The 25,361-nt window shown below is 41.5% G+C and overlaps 1 protein-coding gene across 3 annotated transcripts; it reads right to left on the bottom strand.

Annotated features, from left to right (window-relative positions):
- Positions 1 to 4,152: 4,152 nt before the first annotated feature.
- Positions 4,153 to 24,720, bottom strand: LOC308300572 (cyclin-K-like). 3 transcript variants are annotated; one of them, XM_080744440.1, is made up of 11 exons: positions 24,581 to 24,720; positions 22,103 to 22,338; positions 21,142 to 21,223; positions 20,278 to 20,409; positions 17,818 to 17,923; positions 17,671 to 17,728; positions 15,576 to 15,745; positions 13,621 to 13,841; positions 8,777 to 8,807; positions 8,231 to 8,302; positions 4,153 to 6,494 (listed from the first exon to the last, which is right to left on the bottom strand). In XM_080744440.1, the coding sequence occupies exons 1-11, from the start codon at positions 24,587 to 24,589 to the stop codon at positions 5,938 to 5,940; spliced, it is 1,674 nt and encodes a 557-aa protein (XP_080600566.1). In that variant the 5' UTR covers positions 24,590 to 24,720; the 3' UTR covers positions 4,153 to 5,937. The 3 variants fall into 3 exon arrangements, with proteins under 3 accessions (XP_080600566.1, XP_080600565.1, XP_080600567.1); XM_080744439.1 differs by having other exon boundaries at positions 17,818 to 17,932; XM_080744441.1 differs by lacking the exon at positions 24,581 to 24,720 and adding an exon at positions 23,738 to 23,841 and having other exon boundaries at positions 17,818 to 17,932.
- Positions 24,721 to 25,361: the final 641 nt, after the last annotated feature.

Raw genomic sequence — 25,361 nt, forward strand, 5'->3', positions numbered from 1 at the left:
GGCGACGCCGTCCACACAACCGGCGGGCGACGCCGTCCATACGACGTGCATACGACGTCCAAGTCAGACCTGCAAACAACCAAAAAACAAGTCAGACCTGCAAACAACCAAAAAACAGCCATTACCAGGCCAGCGTTCGCACGCCGTCTATACGACGTGCATACGCCGTCCAAAGTCAAGACGTCCATACACAGACCTCACCACCAGTCGTCGCATTTTGCTGCCTTGAAACCGATGGCAGAGCGAGCAGATATTTGACCCACACCTGCGCACCATTGAAATAAATACAACGCCGACACAAAATAGCCTACAAGTAGGGCCTACAACAACATGAATATTCTGTGTGCGTGAAGCAGCACGCAGCCAAGCTTTTTACTTTAATAACATAGTTGGTGGTGCCTGCAACAATCCTTAACAGGACTGTTTTCAACTTGTTCTTCTGGAAGTCAGTCTGCAAAAGAAATCTTCACAGTAAGAAGGGTGGGTTTGAACTGTTGACCTGCAGATCACACAGCTAGTGTCTCTACTCAACTTTTCAATTCAAAGGAGCTTTATTGGCATGAGAAAACATACGTTTACATTGCCAAATTAAGTGTCACAAATAAAATAAAAACAGTTGAAAATGGGGAACATATAGCCTATAGGTCTACATTGGGAGGGGGTAGCATTGTGTAAACACTAACAGGGCTATGTCGCATTGTGACATTATGGGTGCGTTCGGAAACCCGCACCGAGTGTGTGCTCGGTGTAGTGAGTGCAGTGGGCGTGACGTTGGAGAGTGCGTTCAGTGTGGCTTATTTACGAACGACCAGTTTTAACGGAGCTGTGTGCTTTTTCACTCTGAACTCTGAAGGCAAACTTTCTGAAAAGCAGTATGCTAACGTAACATTGGCATTGAAAGGAGATGTAATTCATAGCATTGGCATACCTGCTGTTAGTTTACAAGTTAATGTGTGTGAAACTATCAAGGCCAAAAACGACCAATTAAGCTGCAAATGCTGCATTTTGCGGTAATTTCCTCCATTGTTCACAGCTGAGAAGCGTTCGAGACATGGCTATGAAAACCAACCAATCAGAACACCGAACCACCGCACCACACCGCCTAACCCCATCTTCTGAGTAGGGTTGGTGAGTGCGTGCACTCAACACACCAGTGCGCCGCGCACTGGATTTCCGAAAGACAACGCACCAAGTGCACCGAATAAACGAACGACAACATGGCACACCAGTGCGTTGAGTGCGCATTTCCGAACGCGCCCTTTTATATACAGGGTATATATTCAAACCCCAGTCTACCTGTAGTTTGATTATGGAATATGGAGTAGCCTACTTTGGAATTTTATTTGTAAAGAGACGCATGAGCATGACGGATTCAAAATGTATTTGAAAATCCACTGGGCACCCTAATTATGTGTGGTTGGGTGGCTAAGTTGGAAAAGCTCTGGACTCATCAGTTAAAGGTCATGGGATCGAATCCTATGTCTGAGCATCTGACAATATTTGTTTGAATTTTCTCTTCTTCAAATGTCCATTGTCATTGACAATGCATTGGGCACTTAATATTTCAAAAACAAAAAAATATTTCAAAGTAAAAATCTCAAGCATTCATGTCCACAGTAAGGTGGATTTTTTGAATTGTGAATCAAGTTGCTCCGTTAAAGTATGTAGGAACAGCGAGGTGCCAGAGTTTTCAGATATACATTTTAAAAGTTAAATATCTCCAAAACTACAAAACATTTCAAAGTAAAACGTTCAAGCATGTGTGTCCACAGTTAGGTGAACTATAAAAAGTATGAATGTAGTTTCTAGGTGAACGTGTTTTTTTTAGGCGCACAAATCTGCCATTGAGCCCCATGTTAATTTTCCGAATTTTGTAAAGACTATATCTCTAAAACCATAAAACATTTCAAATATTCATTTTCAGGCAAACATTTCCACAGCAAGCTCAACACGATAAAGTGTGAACGGTGTTTCTAGGTGTAGGTTTGTAGCTCTAGTAGCTTGCCAAAGTTTGTACTTTTTCCATTGACAATGCATTGGGTGCTTAAAGTTAAATATTTCAAAAACTACAAATTATTTCAAAGTAAAAGTCTCAAGGCATGCAAGTCCACAGTAAGGTCAAATTTTATTGTGTGATTTTACTTTGAAATGTTTTGTAGTTTTGGAGATATTCAACTTTTAAAACTTAAATCTGAAATCTTTGGCACCTCGCTGTTCCTACAAACTTTAACCGAACAACTTGATTCACAATTCAAAAATTCCACCTTACTGTGGACAAGTATTCTTGAGACTATTACTTTGAAATAATTTGTAGTTTTTGAAATATTTAACTTTAAGCAACCAATGCATTGTCAATGGAAAAAGTACAAACTTTGGCAAGCTACTAGAGCTACAAACCTACACCTAGAAACACCGTTCACACTTTATCGTGTTGAGCTTACTGTGGAAATGTTTGCCTGAAAATGAGTATTTGAAATGTTTTATGGTTTTAGAGATATAGTCTTTACAACATTCGGAAATTAACATGGGGCTCAATGGCAGATTTGTGCGCCTAAAAAAAACACGTTCACCTAGAAACTACATTCATACTTTTTATAATTCATCTAACTGTGGACACACATGCTTGAACGTTTTACTTTGAAATGTTTTGTAGTTTTGGAGATATTTAACTTTAAAATCTTGAATCTGAAAACTATGGCACCTCGCTGTTCCTACATACTTTAACCGAGCAACTTGATTCACAATTCAAAAATTCCACCTTACTGTGGACATGCATGCTTGAGATTTTTACTTTGAAATAATGTGTAGTTTTTGAAATATTTCACTTTAAGCGCCCAATGCATGACAATGGACTTTTAAAGGAGAGATAAATCAAGCAATCAGGGTCCATTGCTCAGAAGCAGAGGTGCTGGTGTTGGGAATTGATCCCATGACCTTCTGATGATGAGTCATGAGTCATGAGTCAACAGAGCTACCATAATTCAGAATGTGTAAGTGCCCAATGGATTGATAAACACATTTTGAATCACCCATGTATATGTTTGCATAGAAAATTCCAAAGTAGTGCATCATTGAACTATGGGAAGACTGGGGTTTGAACATTGCACCTCTGAGCCGAAAAACTAATCGTTAGACCACTATGCACGTCTCTTATTTAACATTTACTTTTTTTTTTTTTTTCAAGGCTTGAATAATTGCAACCGAAGATTGCAGTATACCATGAGAAATGTCGTAGCTTGTCCTTCCTTCCATCCTTCCGTACAGGAAGTGATGTCACGTGACATCACCTCATCAAAGATCAAACACTGAATTCATAGTAAGCCTTTTTTTTGCCTTGAAAAATACTCTCAACAAACATTGAACTGTAGGAGAACAGCCTAGGATTTGATCATGGAATCTCTGTGCTGAGAGTCTAATAATTAGATCACTACCCTATCACTCAGAATCTCAAAACTTGCGTCTCTTAGCCCAAACCACCCTCAGGGCTTGACATCAACTTTTTGAGGCACTTGTCCTCTGGACAAGTACATTTCCAATTCACTTGTCCAGGCACAAAGTTTTTTTTTTTTTTCTAACAAATAATTAAGACCCATCTTGGCCCCCTCCACTCCACATCCATAGTCTGCATACAGCACAAAGCTCCTATAAGCACAAAGCTTATAGGAGCGCTACAAAAAGTGAAACCAAGAGTCACTTGTCCAACGGAGAAGTAGGCTAATGTACATTTAAAGCTGTATTAGTAGTCCCGAACAACAGGACAAGCCTTAATGTCATGCCCTGGCCCCTGACACCAATGATTTGCCTTGCAACATCATGCAACCATTATGGCAGTTGCAAAGAGTCAAACTCAAAACTGTTTAGTTGCAAGGAGTTACATGGCGAATCATTGATGCAAAATTCAATAGAACACAGGAAAATATATATGTTAAGATTACGTTCTTGGGGGAGGACCCTCAGACTCCGGGTGGGGAGTTCCCCCCCCCCACCCCCTTTTACAAAAAATTGAAATCTCCTGGATTCTGACAGTCCAATGTTGGCAACAGTGCCAATAGTGTACACGCAACAGAAATGGGGCATCTATGGTAGGCAAGTATGGTCACCAAACCCTAAATATGTCCAACCTTTCGCACACACAGACGACTCGATTCAAAGTAGGAAAAGCGGGTCTTTATTTTCCCAAGGGCCACTTAAAACACAAAAACAAAGTTGTGTGCGGGGTTTATAATCATCTGTTAAAGAAAAGCCTTGGTAAGGCACATACGTATATAAACTCTCCATAAAGATCCTCATACCAGATATGTACAAATATACCTTGGACTTGTCCAGTGTTATAGACGTGGGTGGTTGACTACAGTTTTCTGGTTTGGGAAAATATAATACTGTCTGCAGGGCAGTTTCACTCAAAACGTGTTAACATGACTGTAAACCCTTTCCACAGAATTAAAGTAACAACTATGAATACCGGTAAGACCATATACAGCAAGTTATTTTTTTATATTTAGATGTTCCACCATCTTGGGAATTCATCACAGCCTGATATAGACAACGAAGCCATGGGCATGAGGAACAAACGTCATTCCTCTCTTAACGCATTTAGAGTTAGAATTATTGAATGCTTTAACCAGTGAAAAATAGCAGATATACAAGCTCACAGCGCAGCACCGAGTGCCGCGCTGTGAGCTTGTAGATCTGCTATTTTCGAAAAAAAAGTTGTGAAAATGTGTGCAAATCTTTGAATATATGTATTTTCAAAGCGAACGTTTGTAACTCAAATTTTGCTTCTGGGGGGTCCCTGGAACTATTTTGAGATGCAGGTCTGTGGCCAAATAAATATCATTTTGGGGGTCCTTCACATGAAAAGGTTTGAGAACCACTGACATAGTAGTCTCTCAAGAACAGACTAACTGAGCTCCATTTAAGTGGACCTTTTCTTTGACGATTGGCTAGCCAGATTGCTGACACAATTTTTCAAAAAATCTTAGAACGATTCAAAAGACACTTATAGAATCGGGTCAAAACTTCGTATTTTCACGATTTTTCAAAAATAGCAGATCTACAAGCTCGCAGCGCGGCACTCCGCACGCCGCGCTGTGAGCTTGTATATCTGCTATTTTTCAATAGTTAAAGCATAAAATAATCATACAAGCTCGCAGCGCGGCACTCCGCACGCCGCGCTGTGAGCTTGTATATCTGCTATTTTTCAATAGTTAAAGCATAAAATAATCATACACAATAATGTGTACCCGTGCAGAGTGAAGATGGAACTGTTGGACCAGAGACAGGTGGCCAGGATTCCAGGTAAACTGCTGCAAGACAGGGTCAAAACAACACAACAGAACTTGAAATAGCTAGGGGTTTTACTCTCCATTGAACATGGAGAGTGAGCACGTAATGTAAAAAGAAGTAAAACTAAAAGAAGAACAACTAAAAGAAAACAAATGTAGCCCCTCCTAATGGGGGGTATACTTTATTAGTGAGTGACTTCTTGACAGATGTCCACTGGGCCGAAATGAAAAGTACAGTGACAAAATGTTCGATGCATTTTTTAGTGCATGGATTTCAGGTTTTTACCAGAAAGAAAAGCAGTCAGTAGACAGTGTTGTTACTGTATACCAGAAGTGGGAGGCATCATGTAGGCGTTGTACCGTGAACTAGCTGTTGCTATTATACTGAAAATTAATCACTGCACACATGTACCGCCACGTTCATGGTTCTCCTAACAATACTGTCCACACTTCAGTTTTCCCTTACTGGTTAAGACAGGGTCTTCAAGCTGTACTAGAGACTAGCAATCTCTCCCATGTTTGTACCAGAACACCACAAGTTCATGTCCGCCAAGTTGTTTTGGGGTCCGCGTGGGGGGGAGTTGTGATTCTGCACACAGTCCGCTCTCGAGCTTTAGCTTCACTTCTTTTCCGTTCCTCCGACCCTTCATTTTCATCTCATCCAGCCACTGCGGTTCATGGGCATGCCGGGGGGAGGAGGCAGGGGCACCTGCGACTGTCCCGGGGGCACGGGGGGCGGCGGGGGATAGCCCTCCAGGGCGTAGTCGGCGTAGTCGGCGTACCCCGGAGGGGGCCCGTGACCGGGGGGAGGGTAGCTGTGGTTGTAGCCCGGCGGCGGGTAGCCCGGCGCCATGCTGGGCGGCGGGTACGAGGAGGGAGGGGGCGGGGGGCCCGGGGGCGGCGCGGCCGGCGGCGGGTAGGCGTGGGGGTGGTAGGGTGGCATGGGGGGCGCGTAGCTGGGCGGCATGGGGGCGTACGACGGGCCCTCCGTCTTCATCAGGGACTGGAGGCTCTGGAAGCCTTCGCCGGACATGTAGGAGCTGGTGGTGGACATGGTGGGCAGCACGTAGCTGGAGGGTGGCGGCGGAGGGGGGCGGTGGGGGAGGGGAGGGGGCTGGTGGGGCGGAGGGGCGTGCTGCGGGGGAGGCGGGGCAGACTCCACGCCCAGCTCGGCCTCGGCGGGCGGCGCCGGCTGGGGAGCTTTGCGATCTGATGGGAGTGAGGGGAAGAGGAGACGGAGAGAGAAGAGAGCATGTTAGACCCGTGGTTGCCCCAGAGGGGTCCCCAGATGATTAACTTAATGTACAACATTGTTTTCTCACTCAGTAAACAAACCAGCTTAAAGTTTAAGTGTATTATAGAGCGTATCTGCACATTTCTAAAGTGACAATTTGAGGACTTTTTAATACCTCTAAAATGACAAATTTAAATATTGGTCAAATTGTCAAATATTAGAGGCCCCCCCACACACACCCTATAAAAATAAATAAACAGCATTTTAAATTCCTACAAATAGTGAAAATAGCTGATATACAGACTCAACGCAAGACATAGCATCACACTGTGAAGCTTGTAGATCAGCTACATTCAATTTTTTATTATTTTATAGGGCGTATGTGTATTTTTAGGTCCTGGGTGAGACATCAAATTTCTCTCCTAGGTCTCTCAAGCAGAAAAGTTTAGGAACCACCGTGTTAACACACTCGGGAGGAGACATATTTAATTTCATCATTTGCAACAGACACCAGACAAGAGACTTATTAGTCAATGTAATTCAGCAAAACAAATCAACAAGTCGCCATCATTAAACAACAGCCCGAAAGGAACAAGAAGCAGTGTTCACAGATGTCGGTAGAAAACAGATCAAACGCATTGAGAATAAAGAGAAGGAACAAGTGATAAGAACACCTCTATTCATGTAGACAGCGTGCGTGACACTGGAGCGAGACTGCCTGCTAGTGGCCACGCAGGAGGTCTCATTATCAGGCTCAAATGATGAAGCTAATGAGATTGTCTGGGAGTCATTAGCAGTGGTACTGTATACTTGGATACATTGTTTAAGTATCTGTCTGTACTTTACTTGAGTATTTGTATTTCTGGATACTTATGACGTATATACTGACGAATATTCTACTTTTGACTGCACTACATTTCTAGGGAGGGAAAACAACAGTATGAATACACCACTTAAGTCCTATTTCAATTATAGTGAAAATAGCAGATTATGGATCAGCTATGGTCATATTATTACGGATGTGTAAAAGGGACCAAAATTAAAGTTGATTACTATATTTGTTTCTATGTATTGATAATGATTATGAGCATGGTCGAATATTGAGCAACTTTCACTTGTAATTGAGTAATATTTGACTAGCGGTATCTATACTTTGACTCGAGTACCGGGGTGGAGTGTGTTATTTGTCCACCACTGGTAATTACTAGAGCAGGAGTGTGCATGTGTCAGAAAGTCTAAGGTCCAGATTTCTTGCTGGTTGCGTAAGCAGAGTCTCTGAGAGAGCTGGAAACCCAGGGGAGGCCCTCTGCTCTCCCTAATCTTCAGTTAGAGGCGAGGGGCCGCACAAAGACAGCAGGTTATCAAGAGCATGCCATTAGCCACATTAACACTGCCGTCCCTATTTTGGGCATGTCGTTACCTAGGCAAACATTCTCAAAATGATCCTAGGTGGCTAGGTCTACTGTATATGCTTAATTTTCACAATGTCGTAGTGGGTGCCACGCAGCAGATCCCCAAGCTCACAAAGCGCCGATCATCGTTGAGATGGCTAAATCAGCTATTTTTGTCATATGACGGCAAGCCTTAAGTGGTTAATCGCATCTACTTGTTTATATCTAAGCAGTCACGTTCGATTTTCAACCTCCCGTTCATTCAGCTAAACGAGAGGGGGGAGATGAAGTTCAAAGCGGACTACTAAAGATTAACTCACCAGGGGGAGGTTGGGATGTGGGCAATGGGGGCATGGGACTCTCCAGGCGAGGGATCTTGGAGCCAACTTGTTCTGTCGGGTCAAAGGAGACCAATCAGTGAGATGAGAAAGCTTTAAGCCAAATGTACACTCTGTGGGACGACGGTGTTGCTTGCCAAAGAGAACGGATCAGCTTGTAAATCTGTTCTTTTTGGCCAGCGACGCAACCTTGCGCGACAGCGTATACATTTGTGGAACAGAGCGGTTAGACTTGGATGTGTATGTTTATGGTGTCAAAATTTACTGGAGAGGAGATGAACCAAATAAAACAAATCCCGTCACAGCAAACTCTTGGCAAGAAATCTGTTTCGGTCTCCGCTTCCAGGAACCCTCATGTCGCCTTTTTCCAAAATTGGCATTGTTAAGTTTGTTAAATTAATTGTTCTTGGCAGCATTTTGCTAACAGTGTGCAAACTTTGAGACATCAAACTAAACAGAGACATCAAACTTTGAAGTAACAGAATGCAGCGTAAGCTGCCTGCAGTTGCAGTAAATACAACTTCTTACCTGGAGGCTTTGGTTCATCTTTCGGGGACGCCTGAGAAGACAAATCAATAAAGTCAATCAATTAGAGTAATTCCATTTCCCGGCCATTAAATATGTAGTGTAGTGGTGAAACAATTGATTAGTCATAAAATAAACCATCCAGGTCGCGTGAATTCACATTCGTCTTCTGCTCTGGCCCTTCACATGATAATGTGAATTCACGCAACCGGGATGGTTTTCCAGGCTAATAAAATGTATCTCATTAATAATGGTTAGTTTCAGCCCTAATGTGTCCATAAAAATATGTATAGATTGACGGCGCAAGTTAATTAAATTTAGGCCTAGAATTATTGAATGCTTTAACCCAGGGGTGTCGAACTCATTTTGGGGTGAGGGCCGGATTGGATGAAAGGCGACTTGATGAGGGCCGAACCAGTCGCGGATCGGATGGCATGCACACTCGCGCACATGTTCGCTCTGTTTTTCTTCCTGTCGTCTCAGCCACTGCTGTAGCTAGCAGTATAGCAGTATATCATTTTACAAATTGTGTAAAATAGCTACTTTCATTACTGGTATTACAGTTGCAGTTAGGTACGAGAGATGCTATTTGTTTAAAGGAGTAGTTCATCCCCAAAATGACTTTTTTTTCTTTGATTACTCACGCCATGGAGAATTGAGTTCAATAATATATTTTTATTTTATTTGTCGCATTACTAAGACAAAAATGTGATAATAGTACACTTCCCCCCATTGATTCCGGATGGGGACCCAAATGCATTTGGGTCCCCATCCGGAATCAATAGGCATGCATTTATTGTAATCAAATTTCTGTTTTAGGAATGAGTCTACATTGGCTCCATGGCATTTTGGGGGTGAACTACTCCTTTAAGAAGTGCCAATAAGAATAAACCATTTGATAATAGAATAATTCAATTCCTGATTGTCTCTAGTGCGCTATAATTTGTAAATGGCTAAAAAAAATATTATTGATGCAGGACAATAATTATTTTTATTGTATTTTATAATAAAAAATAAATAAAAGTAATGAACAATAATGGCATATTCAGAAAATATCGGAATAATAAAACTTTTACATTTTTATTATTATTATATTTTTTAAATAAGTTATTTTTTTAACAACATTAATTTCCATGTCTAATATGTGTAATCTTTGAGTACAGTTCAAATATTGTAGGTATGTTCAGGTATTATTCATAGCCAGACCAACCACTCTATTCCTAGCAATGCTGTCATCTTCAGGGCGGATTCACACTGCGGTCTCGAGACCGGTCTCGAGGCTACTTGGCAGATGTTTAAACCGGTTTTGACAGTGTGAAGCGTGCGGTCTTCCTCAGAAACGGATAGCCTCGAAACCACCTCAAGAGGTAGTCTCGAGACTGCATTGTGCGACCTCGAGACCGGTGAGCCGCAGTGTGAAGCAACCGGCCTCAAAAACGGTATTGATGTTGAACGTGACCTCATATAATGTCGACGAGTCAGCCGTCGGCACAAATAAACACTGGGTAACAGTTGTCGACATGGCCATGGGATCAGCGACTTCATCTCACAGAGAGATTGCTTGCTTGTAGGACTGTCTTCTAAAATTCGTTTATATGTTTTATATCACCAGTTAGCCTACTACTGTGGTGCGCTGGACTGGTGTCATGTACTTCCAATTGGGAGAAGTAGCAATTGGCGAACAGTTATTTATTGTCTCGCACCAGCGCACTGAGGCAGGGGTGAAAGTGAGACGGGACGGCCAGAACCGGCGCTCCGTTAAAACATTCGGAACACGGGACTGTAATCTAGGCTGACCTAGGATCAGATTCAGGTCCGTTATTAGCCGCGAGGCAGCGACATGAAGTATGGCTGTAACTGTGAGATGATGGTTATGCTGCTCTGGGATCAGATTTACAGCGGGAGGGGGGGGGGGCTTGGTGCGTGCGTGCATGCATGTGTGTGCGCTGTCGCCCGTCGGGAAAGAAAAGCAGAAAGAGAAAGCACTAGCCTACAAGTTAAACCATGAACTGTTAAACCATGAAAACAAACCGAAAATGACTTACCGCTGTTGATAGAAAATAGCCTAAAAGTATTCCTTTATCCCTGACTTTTGTTTCGATGTTATAGATTCCTTGGCACTGCTTGTGCACTGCTGTGCCTGCTTGACGTGCCATAATGTGAATATTAAGCCACAAGCGTTTCAGCCATGTTGATTATTAAATAATTAAAATAATAACGTGCGCTGCATGTCTCGCTCATCATTCTGCACGTTTATGCGCCTGGAAAATAGCAGATCTACAAGCTCACAACGCGTCGCGGATGCAAGGTCAGTGTGAGCTTGTAGATCAGCGACACAGGTCAATTGATATGCAAATAGGCTTGTTTGTCTTGTCGAGGTGTGGGGGGTGCGAGACCCAAGACCACTGCAACAATGTTCCACACTGCGCTGTCGCGCGTCATTGAATTGTTACACCAACTTTCGTGCCTGAATTTATTGGCAACCACCATCAGCAATGTCGCATAGTTGATGACACTATGTGCATACCGCCACCTATAGGACCGGGCTGTATAGTGCTAGTGATCTCCAGGGAGGCCAGAAGGTCTGCCAATGTGAATGCTGGCCAGCGTGAACCAGCAACCGGTTTCAGAATCAGTTCTAATCAAACGGATTGCAGTGTGAATCCGCCCTCTAAGAGAGAGAGAGAGCTGGTCACTTAACATTCCAATCAATCAACTCAATCACTGCCAGGTGGGAGAAACCTAGCCTGCAGTGTACAGACATTAGTTAGGTTAATTCTTAAAACAATCATAACTCTTGACAGGAATGGGCTAGAGCAGGGCTACTCAACTTAAGATGGCTCAGGGGCCACTCAGCAAAATGCCAAAAGTCAAAGGGCCGCAAGCTAAAAATGACGGTCCCATTTTGAACGTTTACAATGATTTTGTCTAATAATTTGTCTAATAATTAAGGAAACACACAGAAAACAGCCACATTTTGGGTCCAACAACCCAACTGCTGCTATTGTAGAATTGTTTGATTACTAATCATATAGTAGGCCTATATCATTATTAGTACATGTCTTCAACTGGGGGTTAGGGACCCCAATCCTCAGGTTATTACAGGGGGGGCTGCCAAATATTTGTGTGATACAGTATAATAGCCTACAGTAGGCTATAATACCTAGCCTACAGTGAGGGTCCCTGCTTTATATCTCTCTCAGCTAAGGGGTCCTTCACCTGAAAAACAACTCCCTGGTTTGTTATATTAATAATATCCAAGATTATGCCATTTTAGCCAAAAATGTTTTAAAAACATAGACCTACAAGCTCACAGCGCGTCGCATCCACGACGCGGTGTGAGCTTGTAGGTCTCCTATTTTAGGTGCGACACCCTTGTACTGCTAAGTATAAATTAGGCTTCTTTCCCAGAACAGAACAGCAGCAGAGAAAGAGAGTTGCACCATTGCATCAACACTCAACAGGAAAGTTGTAAAACAGTGAAAACTACTTTGTTTTAAACGCAAGTAGTAGTCCTACAACACCCAGCAACATTGTTGTTTTGTGCAGATATAGCGCAGAAGCTTTCTTTAACAAAATGATCTCAATCAATACCGTCGGAGATTCGCCAAGAAACGGCCGTTGATTACACTCAGCTGTGCTACTCTGTGACAACAATCAGCGCAGCGGACAATCATGGATGTTATTATAACGCTAATTACTGTACTGCTAATCTTGCATTTTTAACCTGTGCGGCTGCTGCTGCATAGCTAGTTCGTCTGTGTGCACTTCTGCACTGTCTGCCTGCCTGCCTGCAGAATGAATGTCCGAGTGCTGTCACTGTGGCGACTCGCGTTAAAGATTGGCTTTTGGGGAGGGGGCTGAGATGGTGCATTCAATGTGCCTCGGAAACATAGGATAGAATGAAATACTACATGAAAAAAACGATACAGCCGTGGAGTTTACCGATCCAGACACTCAGCGAATGATACATCATGATTTCAGCCGTCAATTTGTACCGATACACACTGAGAAATGCTGCGTTCACTCGATAGAATAACTATATTTTTATTAGATCATGGCGGGCCGCACAGACATGCGGAAAGGGCCGCATGCGGCCCGTGGGCCGCGGGTTGAGTAGCGCTGGGCTAGAGACTTACTTTTTTTTTCTAAATGCTCAGAAATGTATGCTCTAGCCTGGGGGGCCGGATTGAATCATCTCGCGGGCCGGATTCGGCCCGCGGGCCGTATGTTTGACATCCCTGCTTTAACCAGTGAAAAATAGCAGATATACAAGCTCACAGCGCGGCTGCGAGCTTGTAGATCTGCTATTTTTGAAAAAGTTGTGAGAATGTGTGCAAATCTTTGACTATGTATTTTCAAAGCGAACGTTTGTAACTCAAATTTTGCTTCTGGGTGGTCCCTGGAACTAAATATTTTGAGATGGGGGTCAGTGGCCAAATAAATATCATTTTGGGGGTCCTTCACATGAAAAGGTTTGAGAACCACTGACATAGTAGTCTCTCAAGAACAGACTAACTGAGCTCCAGTTAGTCTGGAGTTAGTCAATTAGCCAGTTAGTCAGTTAGTCAAACATAGGTTTTTCAAAAAACCTTAGGATTCAAAAGACAGAATCGGGTCAAAATTCAAATTTTTCACGATTTTTCAAAATTAGCAGATCTACAAGCTCGCAGCGCGGCACTCGGTGCCGCGCTGTGAGCTTGTATATCTGCTATTTTTCAATAGTTAAAGCATAAAATAATGATACACCATAATGTGTACCCGTTCTAAATGGATTTTAATTAAGTCAAGCTTGTACATGTGCAACGTAAACTGCTGCGATGTGAGGCGATGCTGTGCACACTCACATGTGGGCGTTTGAGCGAGCGCGCGGGGCTGCTGCCCAGGGGCGAGGTCTTCTTTGGTGGAGGGGGAGGAGGGTTGGAGACCTGGGGCAGGCTCACCGGGGCCGGGGGGGCAGGAGGAGCAGGGGGCTGGGGTGCCGAGGAGGTCCGCTCCTTCTCCTGGATCTGCTGTGGGATGGGTTTATTACCCTGGGAGTACAGATCCAGAATCTGATGGCAGATATCTGGACGAACACAGACACACACACACACACACACACACACACACACAAAGTCACCTTAATCAGACTGGCTGTCGACAAATCAAAGAAGAAAATGTATTGTTTTTACAACAGGACCCACATTGGACAAATTGGAATCACATTTTTTTTATTTTCTATCACTATCAAATTCTGTTCTTTTTTATTTTAATGACTTTTCCTGCTCTTTCATTCATTCTAAATTCATTCTAAATCTGACTGCAACACGTTTGCTTGTTAAAAGAGCTATAAACTAAACATAATGGAGCACAATGTTCAGTGACATCACGGTGAAACCATCACATCATCTAAAATCAGATGCAGGCAAACACATGGTACAGCAGGTGTTCAAATTTAGATGATCATGTCAGTGTCAGCAATAGAACAGCGTTTTCTGATCTCAGTCACACTCACAGAAAATGCACTTCGAAAGGGATCCTTAAAGGAGTAGTTCACCCCCAAAACGACTTTTTCTATTGATTGCTCACGCCATGGACACTTGAGTTCAATAATATTAAAAATAATTTGTCTTCGGAATGTGACAAATACAAAAAAGTATTATTGATCTCAAGTCTCCATGGCGTGAGTAATCAATAGAAAAAAAAGTCATTTTGGGGGTGAACTACTCCTTTGCCTGATCTATACTTGTGTCCTTGTCATGACCATCGCGTGCCGAAAATGGTTCCAAGCTTGAAGATGGCAGATCTACAAGATCTATTTTTGGCTGTGCAACCGTGTTGTATGAATTAAACTTTAATTCATACTTGCTTTAATTATTAAAGCATTATGTACCAAAGTAAAGACCTAATCAGAAACATCCAACTCATGAGCTGTGTCTCACGGCATTCACTTTCTCTACGCTACCATCTCTCTCGCTGTATTATCCAACAAAGAGGATTTTATATTTTTCTATTGTTGCTAAGAGACAAATGGAGTGTGTACAAATGGAACCAAATGGACCTGTATTTTTGTACGCTCTCAGAGTTATGCTGGTCCGTGACCTAATCATACATACCAACCTAGGAGTCCTTGAAATTAAAAAGTTTGAGAACCATTGGTTTACGTTTCCCAGGGCAATGCTTACAAACAGGAAGTTCAAGAAAAGGTTGGCCCGTTCAGGACAGCAGTGTTATTCGTTTACAGCCTGATAAAGCGTCCATACGTCAAATGTCCAAACCAGGGTTCCCACACATTTTTGCCAATTAATTTCCAAAGCTTTTCCAGAATATTTAACCCAATTTCCATGACTATATAACAATAATTCAGCTCAATAACAGGTCGCTTACTCTTATGTGCAATGTCCAAAGACAGGTAGTGTATGCCAGTGGTTCTCAACCTTTTCTGGCCGTGACCCCCAAAATAATCATGTTTTAACTGGGGACGCCCCCCCCCACACCCTGACGAGTAGAGGAATTTTGTACAACACGGTTTTATTGTGAAAATAGCCGATCTACATGCTCACAACGCCTCGCAACTGCTATTTTCACAATTTCTGCCTCTAATATTTTACAATTTGGCCAATGTTGAATTTGTCATTTCAGAGGTATTAACAAAATCAATAACCAAAGACAATGCATAGCTATTTTTTCCAGGACCTTCCAGGACCCTTGATAAATTCCAGAACTTTTCCAGTACTGGAAAAATATTTTTCTCATTTCAAAATATTTCCAGGAATTTCATGACCGTGGGAACCCTGTCAAATGTCCAAACTATGAATACCTTCCAGGAGCTCCACCGGGACGTCCTGGACAAACTGTTCCCACCAGCGGCGGGACGACTGCTTGGCCGTCCACTCCTGGATGTCGAACTTGCAGAGGCGTCCGGCCAGGTACATGACGGCCACGGCTATGATCTCTGGCTCCCACTGCAGGGACAGCATGGTGCACAGGCTGCCGGGGAAGGAGGGGCACACACCACATGCCCACCATCAAATCAACATCTGGTTTATTTACATTCTGCCAGGGATTAAGCCTTGGACATCATTTGGTTGAAGGTATGGTAGATATAGTAGTCTGGCAAAAGTATATTCTACATATAGTAGGGTATATCTAACATATAATTTAGCGAATGTCTGTCTGTCTGAGTGAGTGAGTGTCTGTCTGAGTGAGTGTCTGTCACAGCGTTTCTCCTCAGTGGCTGGAGCAATTGATCTGAAATCGCATCACCAATAGCATATGAACACACCTGACATAACTGTGAAGCCCTTTTTTCACTTTCACAAATCGTTTAATTGATATTAATTTATTAGTGAATACATTTTTCCCATTGACTTATAATGGGAATCGCAAAAACTCACATTCAATATTTTTTTTCTCGCAAACCATAGGGGCTACAGTTACAAAACTCTGAGAGGAGATTTATAATGATATCAAGGATTAAATAAAAAATAACTTTGTCAGTTGGCCTCATGGTGGCGCTATAACAGTCCTCTTTACGTTTCGGCCTGTAACTCTTGAACCGTAGGTCGGAACATTAAAATTCTTTTTTCCCTGGATTCCTTGGGTCAATACGCATCTCCCGATATAGGCCCCGCCCATTTGCGTCAGGATAGATTTTCCGCCATTTTGAATTTTCTCCAAAACACACTTTTTGCTCCTTTTCCTACATATTTTCTTCAAATGTCACGAAAATGGGTACACATGATCTCTGAACCCATGCAATGAACATAGTCAAGGGATATTTTGATAGTCCATACCGTTCGTTCGTAACGGGCCTCCAAAGTTAGCGGGAGGGGCCCGTTTTGCAAACAATAGCCATAAATCACAAACAAAACGTCGAGTCAACACTGAATTTCTGCCACAGGTTGCGGGTGGCTTACTCAACGAATCCCCAGAAGCATTTCCAATTCGACCCGTAGAGGGCGTCACAAACGCGCAAAACGTAACCGTTTTGTTCCAAAACGCGTTTTTCAGGCGGACCGACCCTCTCAAAAAGAAACACAGACCACTCTGCGGATGGTCTCACGGTCCAAACCGCTGCACACACACACACACACACACACACACACACACACACACACACACACACACACACACACACACACACACACACACACATAGCCATTAAACGAAACGGGTATTTCTTACATTGATGCTCCTACATATTATCATGCAAGTACCAGTTAAAGTTACTTTCCATCCCTCATATACCGTGTGCACAGTGCACATCCCATAACCCACACACTGCACATCATTTCGGAGCTCATATCTTTGAACGGGTAAGGACTAGTTACAATTACATATACAGTAATTGTTTTGATAACATTTGTTTTATAATATTAGTAAACGGAGCATTGAGCAACATAGTATTGTTGCATAGCATCTTTCATACCATTAATCAATGTGCTTTGCACTGCAGTAGCATAACATTCTTATTAATTGAGCTGTATAGAAATACAAAGCTACTTTAGTGAGGTTGTATGTATGCATGTCTTGCCTATTTGTCCACTAGATGCTGTGAAATACACAATGGGACACCCCATATTAAAAGGCAATGAACAAGGTACCTTATCCATGCACACCATTAAGACAGATGTATAGTATACTTCTGTCGTACAATGGTAGTGCAGAAGAAATAACCAATCTACAAGCTGTAGCCGATGCAAGGCTTTAGGCTGCTTGGATAGTTCATGGCCATTTTCTTGGCTATTTCAGAACATACTTCTAATCTAAATCGACACTGTACATTATGTTGTAAAAAGTATCACTCACGCTAGTTTGAGTGATGGATACATAAGCAAAGATGTAAAGAGAGAGATGTGTTTTTGCGTACGACAGAAGGAGAACATGAATGAAAGGCAGCACAGGTAGCTTACCTGTCATTGACAAAGGTCCACGCCATCTGTAGCACTTTCTGTACTTTATTCTTGTCACCTTAAACAGTAATGGCAAAGAATTAATACATTCTAATAAACTCTCAGTGATAAACTCCACAGACAGAGGCATGGCTTTGAGGCTGCTACCTTTGAGCTGCTTGACGTAGCGCAGCAGGAACATGTAGGGGTGCTCCACCTGCAGGTCAAACTTGATAGTCTGCAGCAGAATCCGTTCCAACACCATCACCTCCTCCTGCTGACCCTAACACACACAGGGCAATTACACATCAAACTGTGTGTACCATGTACAGATCACTCTCAAAAAGAATAACATATTGTGTAAAAAGAAAAGAAAAAAGCATGCAGATATAGCACCCCAAATCATCACTGACTAGACTAGAGAAGTTAGATTTTTCGTTACTATAAATGCTTGTTTCAAGTGGTCTTTTGAGATATGTATTTTTGATTTTCATGAGCTGTATGCTAAAAAAAACGAAACAAAAAAGAATTTGAATATTTTACTCCATACACAATGTCTCTAGAATATATGAAAGTTTAAAATGTTTAATTATATTACAGAGGAAAATTTACTTTTACACAATATTCTATTTTTTTAGAGGGATCTGTAGAGTGAAAATAGCCTACTACAACTACTTTGATTAAGGTTGAATAGCGAGATAGACCATCTGCAAGTTCAAACAGTTCGCAATCCAATGCGGTGTGAGCTTGTAGCTCTGCTTTTCTCCATAATTTTGTCAATTTTCGTGTGTAATGACATGCCCAAAATAGGAATAACACGTTGAAATAGTTTTTAAAAAAAAAAACTACGGAAAGTTTCTAAACTATAACCATGCTTCCAGCAAACACCCAAAGAGGTCTATTTGGGGCTTACTCATTAATAACTGCACCATAGGAGATTTTGTAATTCTTATTTTGTTCCTTATTGCCAAACAGTAATTATTCATAATCTCATCTCATCTAATATTAATATTTTGTGTCGACCCTGGACATTCTTGCAAAGTCCTGCAGTCGGTAATTGGGCTGGCCATTATGTTCTAGCTAACACAAGTCTACGATATACAAAAAAAGCGAGAACACATCACTCTGGTTTTAGCTGCTCTCCAATGGCTCCAAGTCTATTTTATTTGTTCTTTTATTTGTTTTTAAATCCTTACATGGGCTGGCCCCTCCCTATATTGCGGATCTTGTCGAACCCAACTCCCCAAGCAGGGCTCTGAGGTCCGCTGACCAGTCACTCCTGGTGGTTCCCACAACGAACCTTAGGTCCAGGGCTGCTGCCTCCGTTCTCTGGAACTGCCTTCCTTTGGAAATTTGAAGGGCCCAGTCTATTGATGTTTTTAAATCTCTTCTTAACCTCTTGAACCCCATTGCCCCCGCCGGCGGGGGCAAGAGGTGTTGACCTCTGAACAGCTGTCAATAAAGGTCAATAAATCAATAGAGACCAAATAAAACTACAATTTCTTTGTTGATTATTGTTACAGTGGTTCTACAGCATAGTAATCAGCTGCCATTGTACTTTTCATCCATACATTACTCATATTACAGTATTATTACTACTTATTGTTACTCGTTTTTATCATTTTTCACCCTATACTTTAACATTACTAATATTACAGCACTACTCTCACCAAAACATCTGTAGAGTTTACATAGTTTGGAATATATTCAAACAATTTTGCCTATCAATTGGTGACACCTTGGTGAACAATTTCTCTATTCACTATATATGTTTTCAATGAGGTCTTGAGGCTCATTCACTATTCAGAAGGCAAAATTTCCATAGGCGGAGGTCTTTTTCAATCATCTTTTCCTAGCTAAATGATCACAGCAGGACAATTTGGTAAGAGAAATGTTATGTTTTACACTGCATTTGTGAATTTTCAGGGGTTAGCTGACATTTGGTGGGTCAAGAGTAGCCACAATCATGGTAGTTTTGTGTCCACAACTGTTCCAATTTGGGCATACATTTTAGGCGGATTTTTCCCCTGGACCCCCCTGGGGCTTAAGAGGTTGACACATCTATGTTCTCTTGCTTTTAATGTTACTTAAATATCTGTCTTTTAGTATTTTTTAGAATGTTTTTAAGCTGTCCTTGTTGTACAGGCTTGTTTTTCATTGATGCCTTCCATGTTCAGCACTTTGGGTAATGTCTATTGTTGTAAATGTACTATATAAATAAAGTTTGATTTGATAGTCTCATTCTTTAAAGCCCTTTGGAACAATTTAGAATGAAATGTCTTCATTGAGAAGTATCTTATTTTCTTTTTCTTTTTTCTAACCCTTTTTTTATAATCAAATTTTATTTTGTTTGCAAAAGTATATGATGTATTGTCCAGTCTTCTTCAAGATCAGACAATTCTAGGCCGGCTTGACGAAATGTTAAAGAGAAATGCATATGGAGCTGGAGTATGCGACATGTTTCCCCCACTTCTTACAGTTGTACTCTGTGACCAACACCTAAAGTAACCTAATAAACAAAGCAACAAAGTATATTATAAGGTTTAAGTGGTTGACATCTGAATTCTCCTTCTCTAAAAAGCATCTCAGGTTTATACTAGAAACATACTGAAAAAAGAGACACTAGACCTTTGGGTCGTCTCCAAACTGAGCGAACTGTACGTCATTCAGTAAGCTCCGAGCCGTTTTGATGATGTCTTTACATTTCTTTGGGGTCTCCTCCACTTTGCCTGCCAGGAAGAGGCAGCAAGCACCTGTCACCTGTTGGTAGTACAAGTCATATGGTTCATCACACATATGAAATACAGTACATACACACACAGCAAAAATCTGCACAAAAATCACTTTGTAAAGTAGAGTTGCACAGGGAAATCTCGCTCTTTCGATGGGTCATTCTTTCGACTATGAGCATCGGCAGGTTAGCTACTCACCCGCGTCACGGTTACTTAGGTTAGGGTTTGGGTTAGGTTTAGGCATAGAGATTAACATTCACCCACGTCGGCAGGTTAGCTACTCACCCGCGTCGGCAGGTTAGCTTTTCACCAGGTTAAGATTCACCCGTGTCGAAAGAAAGGACTATCGAACAGAAGCTATGTCGCAATATCGACACACTCCGGAGTTGCACTGCTTGATTAATAGGGAATTTAAGGGGCGCGTTTCTACTGCATGAGGTGGGACTATAGCTGTTATGACGTAATCGCCATAGCGGTCAAAAGCGTTAACCAACCAGCCGTCGGCTGCGTTCCCCTTTCGCTCAACGCTTTGGTTCCCATGGCGACACGACCACGCAGCAGTTGTAGCCACTATGTGGAGAGGTAGACTCTGCCGTAGTGGAGATGGCAGCGGCAGGTTGAACTATCGAGCGCTGATCATTTCTGATTGCCGTTGTCATCTGCCATTGCAGTGCAAAGCCTAAATAGCCTATTAAGTCTACTTAACAGCAATTTATGAAAGAAAACAAAGCAACAGTTAGAAAAGGTCAACATAACTCACATATCTGGGGAATTGCTTGAAGGAATGGAACATGTAGAAGCGATGAAAGTAGATGATTCCAGTGGCCAGTGTATCATAGTGCCTGGAGATAGTCAGCAAAAACAGCTCTATAAGTCAGCACCTCTGATTTCTGATTATCAACTACATTAACTAGCATTTCTATCTTGTATTGGTAAAGGTCTGAATTAAACACTTAAAGGGATATTCCACTTTCAAAAAACTTTTTGTCATTGTATGGTCTAATCAGGCTTGTATGAACACCCTGAACAGATTAACATTTTCTTCATTCAGTATTAAGATATTTGATGAAAATGTTATCTGGCCCTCCAGGTTCAGGTCCTCTCCCCACACACACTCATTGTAACTTCAAACTCCATTTTAACCATGATGAATTCATTAAAAACACCCATTATTTTTTCTGGTGACTCATAATACCCTCCTAATACGTGAGCAGGCCGTGTTTTTTCCATAACGTTTTTCATGTATTTTTAATAATTCTTTGGGGAAATGGAAAAAAATGTATACAATAAAAATATATAAAAAATACATGAAAAACATTATGGAAAAAACACGGCCTGCTCACGTATTAGGAGGGTAGTATGAGTCACCAGAAAAAAATAATGGGTGTTTTTAATGAATCTATCATTGTTAAAATGGAGTTTGAAGTTACAATGAGTGTGTTGGGAGAGGCCCTGAGCCAGGACATTTACATCAAATATCTAAATATTGAATGAAGCAAATTAAAAACTGTTCAGGGTGTTCATACAAGCCTGATTAGACCATACCATGACAAAAAGTTTTTTTGAAAGTGGAATATCCCTTTGAACCCTATTTCAGAAATTGTGGAAATAGCATTTCTACACGCTCAAAATATGTCCCATTGCAACGCATCGTGAGCACTCTAATGACAGACATGCCCAAAATAAGGACGGCAGGTTGAAAGTGGTTATGGATAACTTACAGGCCAAGTCTGGTCCCCACGTCAAAAATGAAACGGGCCCCCTCTCTCCGGTAGCGAGCCTCTGTGCCCGGGTCCAAGCCCTCGGACTGGGACGGGGTGTGGGCCAGGTCCTTCTTGTCCCAGTACCAGCATGGCTTGATGTGCTCCAGGAATGTCTGTCCAGATAAAGACGAGTTCTCCTTGTAGTCCTTCATTGGTTGTGGAGAGGCAACGACGGACGGGCCGGCTGCACTAGACTAACAGATGAAAGAAAAAACACATTTGGATGACAAGCCCTACATACTTTGTTGTACAATGAAGAGCGAAAATAGCGTAAAATCTACAATCTCACAAGCGTATAGATCTGCTAAAAAGAAGAGCAAATCTTAATACCTCAGGAGTACTAAGGCCAGTTTATGCTTTGAGCAACAAGTGTTGATCGGCACGACATTGAGTTTTGACTGTTCGAACTTCATACTGCCCGAGAGGCCGCGACTCGCCTACAAAATGTAAACAAGAATGAAAATGTAATCTTGCACATCTCCGTGGCAATGGTGCTAACTTCGTCCTAAAAAAAACAACATGTTATGAAGCCGTCAGAGACCTATCATTTTTCTGCAAAAGTACTACAACCCGACACATTTGCCATTTCGTCATGACACTGCAAAGCATAAACTGCCGTTCGGTGTCTATTAGACTCACAGTACAAGGGTACAGGTTATTAGATGGGGGGAGCCGTTATATTTTCCCGCAAACACATAATTTCAAAAGCAAAAAAGAAATAAAGGTGTGTCTGTGTGAGCCCAGTTCAAAAATGGCATAAATGCAAGGTCAAAATTATTCCCAACATTAATATCTAATCTCCAGCAGCCTACATCCTGATTCCTTCCTCATCTTCCCAGGCCGACATGGGTGTGATGGCCCCAGGGAACGTCATTCAACGTCAACAAACTATGTTTTATTGTTATAATGTTGACACACTACTGCTGCTCAGTGGCCTCAACACAGACTGTAGTGGTACTCTCATTCACGCACACAGGATAATATATTTGAAACAAATCTAACACAGAATATAACAATAACAATGTGTCCAATCCAAGAAGCGGATGATGTGTCTTATCTCAACTGTAGACTGACTGTCAGACTTTTAACTAATCCGGACACCACAAAGGAATTCATTTGCCATAGCAGTTCCACATGAAACAAAGATACAGATAAGGGTACACAACAAATATCTGGTGGAATGACTCAGTTTGGTACCCATCAGCATACAGGGAACACAACAGGTGTTCAAACAATTTTCCCACCAGCATTACTGTCTTTAACTATGTTTAAGTGATAAAGGCCATGCAAGATTACCCATCATCACCAGTTATCTTGTTCAATTAGACTAAATAGCCTTGTAATAATAATAAAATAATAAGTGTAATAATAATAATAATAAAAAAAAACAAGACAGTTACAACAATTGAATTCAATAAACTGCCCGAAAAGTTAGGTTTACATTTACAACTATATCTACGCTAGTAGTACAAGTTAGCTTCGTGTGAGCGCCGCTAATCCATCAATCCTATCAACACGACGTGAGATCATTCACATTCACGTACGTTCCAAACTAATCGTGATCAACAGACTGTCTGACCCAAGTACTTGTACCTAAAACGCAGCGTTGCAGCAGCGGTCTGAGCTCAGCTGTCATCACACATCACAACAAGAACGCAACACAACACAAAGTTGCCGCCCGGTAGAATAGATGCTCGTTGAAACACGCCACCACGGTCAACACAACAAACACCCCAAGGATGCATCCGTGATGTCATATCCGATCTGCTCAAACCCAGGCATCTGCAACCGAGCTTGTAGATCTGCCATTTACCGTCGTTAATGGTGTGTAAAGTACATTTACTCAAGTACTGTACTTAACTACGACTTTAAATGTATTTTTTTTTACTTTACTTGAATATGTCCAATACTAGATCTCAGAGGCAAATATTATACTTTTACTCCACTAAAGTTATTTGAAAACATTTGTTACTAGTTACTTTGTAGATTTGGATCATAAAAAAAGAAAAAAAACATACATTAGCCACTTCAACTCTATATACAGTAAATTTTAGCCGTTTGAAAATAGACGATCTGCTATTATAAAGATTTTTAAATACTTTAGAAAAATTCAAATAGCAAATACTTTTGTACTTTTACTCAAATACTTTTTGGATTCCGGACTTTTACTTATAAAAAGAGTATTCCTACACTGCCTTATCGAAACTTTAACTTAAGTAAAGAAAGAAAGAAAAACAAAAAAGAATACTTTTACCACCACTGCGTCCACTTCTGGTTGACAGTGATGATGTCACTGGTCTATCCTTAGTATCATTATCCTAGCTAGTAATCTCAGCTCTTTCGAGGCTAATGCTAGGAAGTTTTCAAGCCCCCAAAGCCATTTACGATTCTGTCCGCCTCTGTTACTCCCCGTTTGATACAAAGACACGTTCTTACCTTTAACATGTAGCCTCCTGCGTAGTCGACCGAATATTCACAGTTGCGAGTAATTTTAGAATCATTCAGAATGAGTTTGTTAGCAAGTATTTAAGTAGCAAGTACCCATTGTAACAAGGGCACCGCCATATTGGAAAACGTCACAATACGTCCATGACGCATCAGTACGTCAGTCAGGTACGTGATCACGCATAACTATTTCATTTTTTATTTTTATTTTCTTATTTAGCCACACTCATTGAAATTATGCTTTTTATATTATGATTTAGTTATTAAATATTATTGAGTAGCATTGACTGTTATGGACACTTTTGTTTGGGCACTGTATTGTATTACAGTTGTGCTTAATAAGGTTTGCATTTTTTGTTCAAGTTGACTGTTTCACGTTGAGCAATGAGCATTGACAATGTTTTGTCAATCTATATATTCTTTGTTCCCTTCTTTGTTGTACCTTGCTCTTTACTGTACTCTTTTACTAAGTACTCTGTCATTTTTTTCTTTTCATACTTCTCTGTAGCCTAGTCTGTAACTTCTGGGCGACTGATTTCCCCCCTTAATAAAGGTATCAATTGTTGTTATTGCCATTTTATTTACCTACTCCATCCCACCTTATTGAGTCATGATGATCACGAGCACAAACCGTGCAAAAGCTGTGATATTTCTTAAATCCACTAGAGGGAGACAAAGGACGCCCAGTAGACCAGTGACCAAGCAATCTGAGTTCCCAGATGTTCTTTTTCTCGCCAGTGACCAAGCAATACATCTGGAAACATATTTATTC

Source organism: Nannobrachium achirus (genome assembly GCF_963921795.1).
Source record: "Nannobrachium achirus genome assembly, chromosome: 16".
Classification (NCBI taxonomy): Eukaryota; Metazoa; Chordata; class Actinopteri; order Myctophiformes; family Myctophidae; genus Nannobrachium; species Nannobrachium achirus.

Coding starts and splice junctions, on each gene's coding strand:
- LOC308300572 (XM_080744439.1), bottom strand. Junction 20,410..21,141: donor TCAAGCAATTCCCCAGATAT/GTGAGTTATGTT, acceptor TACTACCAACAG/GTGACAGGTGCTTGCTGCCT. Junction 8,808..13,620: donor GCTCGCTCAAACGCCCACAT/GTGAGTGTGCAC, acceptor TTGTCTTCTCAG/GCGTCCCCGAAAGATGAACC.